Below are 7,475 nucleotides of genomic sequence, written 5' to 3' on the forward strand. Positions count from 1 at the left end.
TTCTTACGACGGTGAAAAAGTTAACGGATTTTTGGTCAACGGTTTGGGTAGGCTCGTGGATGGTGAATTAGGTGGAGATAATTTCAGATTGGATATCGGATACGGAAAGGGTAAATATATAGAGAGAGAAAGAGAGAGAGAGAGAGAGAGAGATAATAAAATTTTATTATACCTTAGTAAATAAAAAAAAGCAAAATGCTGAATATTATACACGCACACGCACACACCATATAATATAAACCACGTATATATTTATCATTTTAATTTATTATTATATAAGATTTAAATCGCATTTATAAAGATTTATTTAAATTTTCTCGTTATTTTATTATTTGCCGTATCTGAACCACATTAACAAAAAAAAAAAAAACATTTCCTCTTCTTTCCCTCCCTCCCTCCCTCCCTCCCTCCCCCTTTTTTTTCGTTTCCGATATAAATACATATATATGAAAATACCGGAAAATAATTTTTGTACGAATGTGTAATATAAATATATACGACCGGAAAAATAAAAAACATAAAAAGAGAAACACGAAAATGTCCCATAACCATTTTGCTTTTTTTTTTTTATTTTAATTTTACATCGTACGCATTGAAAGAATTTAAAAAATGTTTTTTTACTACGTATAACCAATAATTTTTTTTTTTTTTTCCTTTTCTAAAACGGAAATTCCATTCATCCTTTCCACATTTTTTAATATTACTTTTTTTTTTTTTTAGTTAACGAAAAAAAAAAAAAAAAGGAAAAACAAAACGAAAACTTTTTCCCTTTTACCTCTGGATGCCACCCCCTTCCTCCCCAAACCCCCACGCCACGCCACGCCATGCCACGGCTACGTTATTTGATTAATATAAACAAGAAACAAAAAAAAAACAAAAAATACATTTATTAAAACAAATAATAATAATAATATTAATAATATCGAACGAACTGACAGCGTGGCGAAAACTTTTTTTTTTCATTTTTCTCCATGATTTCACTTCACGTGCAAGAAAAAAAAAAAAAAAAAGTTTAAATTTTTTATGGTAATTCTTGACCGTGTTTAATGTAATGTTAAATTTATGTTTTTATATATAAAAAATTTAAACTACATAAAACCGATTCAATAACGACAACAAAACGACAACAGCAACAACAACCACAACAACAACAACAATAACAACAACAACAAAACGTTCCAAAATTAATTTTCATGAAATTTTTTTTTTTTTTTTTTTTTTTTTTTTTTCATTTTTGCGTCAACAACCATTTTCTGGCTTATTAATAAGGTAAATCATTGACCTGAATTTAATTTTATTTTCCCGAAACGGCAACAACAACAACATCAAAAACATAAAAAATTTAATTTTAACGAATAAAAAAAAAAAAAAAATTAAATCGTTTGAATAGTAATTCAATTAATTAAAAAATAAATAAATAAGTAAATAAATTTTTTTTTCCAACCCTTTTTTCCAGGATAAATTTTTTTTTTTAAGGGGTGAAAGTTTTTCAGTATTATTATTATTATTATTATTATTATTATTATTTTATTTAATGGTTAACGATAAATTATTATGTATGGATGCGAACTTGACGATATCATGTAATTTATACGTAAATAATAATATGACATTGTTATTTATAATAAATTGAAAGAAAAAAAAAGAAAAAAAGAAAAGTTTATATCGTTATTTTATTTTTTCCAGGAAACGGTTGGGTTGGCTGGAAAAAAACATCCTTCCCTAAAAAATACATAGAAATAACATTCGAATTTGATGAAATAAGAAATTTTACTGCGATTCATTTATTCACGAATAATTTTTTTTCGAAAGAAGTACAGGTAAGAAAACTCCATGTTTATTTTTTCCTTTAAATATTAATTTCATAACTTTCGTTAATTTTTCTCCTTCCCCCTCCTCCCTCCCCCTGTTACAGTTAGTAATAATTTAAATTTATAAGTTGTATTGCAAACAACGAATGCGTTCTGTTTACCGGAAGTATTTTAATAATTGTTAAAGTTTTTAACGTTTAAAGAAAAAATTTTTAAAATAAAAAAACGTAAAGTCAGCCATTTTGTATCAAATTTTTTCCCATTGAACAAATTTCCATTAAATACGCTTGTCGATCGAAAAAAAAAAAAATTTAAAAAAAAAAAAAAAATTGTTTTCCCTTCTTTTTGTTTTCACCGTACGTTCACGTAGTTGATTAGATTTTTTTACCCAATTATTTCCGCTTTTCTTACTGCCATATAATTGAATGCAAACCATTTTAAAATTCTCATCTCGTTTTTTTTTTTTTTTTGTATTTTCCCACCCACTAGGTTTTTGCAAGAGCTAAAATATTTTTTAGTTTCGGTGGAAAATTTTTTAACGGTCGGCCGATAATTTACACTTACATGCCGGATAAAGTTTTGGAAATTGCTAGAAACGTATCGATACATTTACACGGAAGAGTTGGAAAATTCGTCAAAATCCATTTATTTTTTTCGAATAAATGGATTATGTTAAGCGAAGTTACTTTCGAATCCGATATTTTATACGATGGTAATTTCACCGAAGAAATGGAATTAAATTCCGAAGACGATGATGATATTTTTGTCAAATTTGGTAATTCGGATTTGAGTTTAAATTCGTTAGAAACGAGTGAGTCATTATTTTATTACGATATTTAAATTTTTTTTTTTTTTTTGGTTACGGAGTGATAAATTTCCCCCTAACCCCTCACCCTCTTGTTTTTTTTTTTAAGTTGCCGCAAGAAAAGAAGGACAGAGTTACGTCGAAGTTATCATTGGTGTTTTAACCGCCATGGTTTTGCTACTACTCATCGTTTTCGTCATAATACTTTTATTGAGCAGAAGACAAAAACTACAGGGATCACCGACACTATTGAGAAATCCGTTCGGAGTCACGATTAACATGAAAGTAATTACATAATTTTTTTTTTATTGAAATAACTAAAGCATTTGTAAAAAACACAAAATCATAAAAAAATGATATCGTTTACTTTTACGAAACCAGACTACGAATGGTTTAATAACATTATTTCCATTATTATTATTATTTTACATTCGTTTCGCGCGCAAAAAAAAGAAAATTATTACGAACGAGTTAACAACATGTTTGTTTAACAACTTAATATCTTAATGATTTTCAATTTTTTATCACTCCATCACAAAACTTTAAAATTTATATTATTAATAATTTTATCAAATTTTTAACCTTAAGGAAAAACGTAAATTCAATATTAATACACACCATGATTGGATAACGATAATAATTTAAGGGTTAAGGGAAAATGTGAGATAAAAAAAAAAAAGAAATAAAAGATTTGAGATAAAGGTCATATAACAACTCGATTATCAACTCATCACGATCTAAACAACCCCTTCATTATCAACTAAATTCTTCTTTTTTTTGCTATAATATTTTATATATATTTTTCCCTATTCGATCTACTAAGGTTAGAGATAAGAACATCAAGTTTTTTTTTTTTTCATTTTCAACCTTCATACTAAGATTACATATATATATGTTATTATTATTTTTTTTTGATAAGAAAAACTTTCACCCTTTTACATTCAATAAAAATGATATTAAATGAAAATTACCTTTTAGGATCTCCTCATGAATTTGACGCCGTCTAGCAATTCTGGAATCGTTGCACCTACGTCACAAGATCCTCAGGGTGGTAGTTCACCCTTAAGTTTCGAACAATATAGATCACCATTGGTCACTGCATATAACGGATTAAATTATGCCACTTTACAAAGCAACAACGGTAAGTTCATTTTTTATTTATTCTTTTTCTTTAATTGTTTCCTTTTAATCCCTTTTTCACCTAAAAAAAAAAAAAAAGTAAATATGTAATTTAAAAATCTTTTTTTTTTCTCTAATATTAAAATATAATCTTAATATATACATTCGGAAACCCTTTATAAAAAAAAATGATAACGACTTTTTTTCAAAGTTATGATAATACCAAACGTAACGATTTTAATTTTAAAATATTTTATTATTAATTTTTATTATTATTATTATTACGTATTTTATTATCGTATTGAATTAACATTAAAATTTAATTTTTTTACATAACGTTATTAAGAATAAAATTTTTTAAAAAAATAATGATAATAATAAAAGATTAACAGATTAAATATTCAAAATTTCTTGTTATTACTGAACATTCGTTCGGTTAAAATATAATAATAATAATAATAATAATAATAATCTTTATAAAGCTTAGAATTAAACGGTTTTTATTTCGTTATCCTTAACAAAAAAAAAAGGGGGGGGGCATGAAAAAATTCATAAATTCATTTATTATTATTATTATTATTATTATTATTATTATTATTATTATTATTATTATTATTATTATTATTATTGTTATTTTATTTAAATATTTTTAAAAATCGTTTTTATTTTTCATGTTTCGTCAAAAATTTATTTATTATCAAAAAAAAAAAAATCTGGAAATCAATTTTTATTTACTACAAGCCGACAAAATGCGTCATTTCTTACATTTATATATATATATATTATTTATGAAATAACAACGACAACAACAACAACAAACAAAATTTACTGTTTTATCGACTTAACAAAAAAAAAAAAATTTTTTTTTTTCCTTCCGACTCCCATTTTTTTTTCCTTTTCCTCCCTCAAAAATCGTAAAAATAAATTGACAATAATAACAAGAAACTCTCGTTCTACGCCATAAGTTTTAAAATTGTTCAGACACAAAATTTGATATTAAAAAAAAAAAAATTTTTTTCTTATTTTATTTTTGTTATTTTTTTTTTTTTTAAATTTACGCGCGCGAGTTTTTTTTTAAACATCTAAATTTAAAAAAAAAGAAAATGATTTACTGAATTTTCCATCAATTTGTCGGTTTGAAAAAAAAAAAAAATAATATATTAAAAAAAAAAGAAGAACAAAACGAGTGAGGGAGAGGGGAAACCCCGGGAAATAAGTCTTTTTTTTTGAGTAAAATATTAAAAAAAAAAATTTTTTTTCTTTTTTTTTAAACATGGCATTTTTTTTATTATTATTAATATTAAAAATGTTTTTTTTAACAAAAAAGAAAATTTTTAACATCTGTGCAACATACGAAATTGCCAACAAAATTTTATTGCAAAAAAAAAATGTATAATAATAATAATAATAAATTAAATAACGTAAGAAAATAAAATAATTGTTTTTAATATATATATATATATATATAAATATCATGTTGTTGTTGTTTTTGTTGTTAAATATTTAGCTTACGATGTAATTTTTTCCTTTTTTTTAAAAAGTTATTTAAAAAGTTTAAAAATAAATTAAATCGTTTTAAAATATTTTAATATTTTTCCAAAAAGGTTTTTTTTTGATTTATTGCGAAACGTATATAATTACAAATTTGATTTATTTACTTTTTTTACAAAATAAATAAATAAATCATTTTTTTTTCTTATTTTTAAATACATAAATAAAAAATATATATATTTAATAATGTTCAAACCGGAATAAAAAAAAACTATTTAACCTCAAATAAGGTTAAAATTTCAATAGAATTATTTTTTTTTTATATTTTATATATATTATAAAATTCAGTCGACCATTTTGACAACACAAATCACTTTCTCTCTCTCTCTTTCTTTCTTTCTGTCTCTCTCTCTCTCTTTCTTTCTCTCTCTCACCGGATTTTATATACAGTGAGAAGATTTTGTTTTTTACTTTTTTTTTTTTTATATATAAAATTTTCAATATAACGTTCGAATCAATTTTAAATTCCATTTTTCTCTCTCTCTCTCTTTCTCCCTCCCTCTCTCTCTCTCTCTCTCTCTCTATCTTTCTATCTTTCTCTCTTTCTCTCTCTCTCTGTCCCCACCTTTTTTTTTATTCTCTTTCAATAAATACATTTAATTTTATGTAATGTCAAAATTTTAACAATAATAAACTCCCTTATTATTATTATTATTTTTTATTTATTTATTGTTATAAAAATATACATATGTATGTTTCTATTTAAAAAACTCATTAAAAAAAACATTAATTATTATTATTAATTATATTATTATTATTATTAAAAATAACAATGAGTTTAAATTCAAAAAATATTTTTAATCAAAAAAAAAAAAAAAGTTTTAAAATGTTTATTTTTAATAATAAATAAATACAAAAAAAATATTATTATTAATTAAAAATGATATGAATAATAATATAATAATATAATAATAATAATAATAATAATAATAATAATAATAATAATAAAACAAATTATTTTTATTCTGAATTTAAAAAAAAAGAAAAAAGAAAGAAAAATTTATTTAAGTAATATATTGTAAGTTTTTAGAAAATGGAAGATTAATAATAATTATGTAAACATAGAAAAAGCTTAACAAGTTTTATTCTAACATGAAACATTACTTAGTTTTATATTTATGCTTATATATTTATATGTATATGTATGTATGTGTGTATAAAATTTTACAGGATTGTTGTCGGCTTAATTTGTTTACTTTATTTCTCTTTTAAATTATTTCAAATTTTATACATTTAAAATTAAAACTTGAACTTAAAAAAAAAAAAAAAATTATGAAAACAATATTTTATAACTTGAGAGATTTTCAAGTTAAAAATTTTATAATTTTTCATAAAGTTTTTCTTTTTTCCCCCCTCCCCCTCTATTCCTCATTTTAAATTTTCTTAACGATAATTTAATATCTCGGATTTATTTTTAAAAATAAATTTTGTTACAGATGAACCTGAATTACCCGTCGATAAAATTGAAAATTCAGATGAAAAAAATTTATCTCCTCCACCGTCACCTAAAAATTCCGACGATGATTATTCTCCCTCGAGAACGGGTTACTCAACGAATTATTCTTCTCAAACGTTAAATAATAAAATAAACAACATAATGTCTGATAAAATGATAAGAGTAATAAAAATTTAACTTCGATACTTTCAACTCCTTTCATTCAAACAAATGAATTTAATTCGATGAACTCGCAAAAAAATAACAATGGTGGTAATGGTGGTGGTGTTGGAACATTTACGGGTTTGCTTTATAAAACGCATCAAACTACAACTGCTATCGCTACAAGAGGTCAAATATCACCGGTTAACGGTCTTACTCAGAGATTTAATACAGTTGAAGGAAATCAAAGGAAAAGATGTCACACAGCTCCCAGAGAAAAACACAGAGTTTGTAGTATACTGAACGCTATTAAATTTTTTTTTTTCACGATTGCAATGCATTTTTATTATTATGTTATTTTCAGGTACCACCCCCGGTTGTTTCGTGGAACATTGCTCCAAGCATGGGACAAACTTATAAATGTAAAGAAGCAGAATTAGTGCCAATTCCTAGATATTGTCTTAAAATTACAGAAAAAGTAGGAACTTGTCACGCCGGAGAGGTTATTATTTTAAAAAAATTTTTTTATCTTTTTTTAATATAGAAAAACAATTTTTTTTTTTAAAAAAAAAAATAATTTTTTAGATGATAC

General features: G+C 23.6%; 1 protein-coding gene across 1 annotated transcript in view; it reads left to right on the plus strand.

The window, feature by feature from the left end:
• Positions 1-7,475, plus strand: part of Phum_PHUM543320 (uncharacterized protein) — a gene marked incomplete at both ends in the record, with an annotated part of 39,014 nt that overhangs the window by 30,618 nt on the left and 921 nt on the right. The window contains 8 exons of the mRNA XM_002431671.1: positions 21-110; positions 1,687-1,820; positions 2,301-2,622; positions 2,726-2,901; positions 3,595-3,757; positions 6,723-6,858; positions 6,906-7,170; positions 7,248-7,371. Of these exons, the coding sequence (XP_002431716.1) occupies positions 21-110; positions 1,687-1,820; positions 2,301-2,622; positions 2,726-2,901; positions 3,595-3,757; positions 6,723-6,858; positions 6,906-7,170; positions 7,248-7,371 (1,410 nt within the window). The remainder of the gene's footprint in view (positions 1-20; positions 111-1,686; positions 1,821-2,300; positions 2,623-2,725; positions 2,902-3,594; positions 3,758-6,722; positions 6,859-6,905; positions 7,171-7,247; positions 7,372-7,475) is intronic.

The sequence above is a fragment of the Pediculus humanus genome, genomic scaffold (assembly GCF_000006295.1).
Source record: "Pediculus humanus corporis 1103172108290 genomic scaffold, whole genome shotgun sequence".
NCBI classification, from domain to species: Eukaryota; Metazoa; Arthropoda; class Insecta; order Psocodea; family Pediculidae; genus Pediculus; species Pediculus humanus.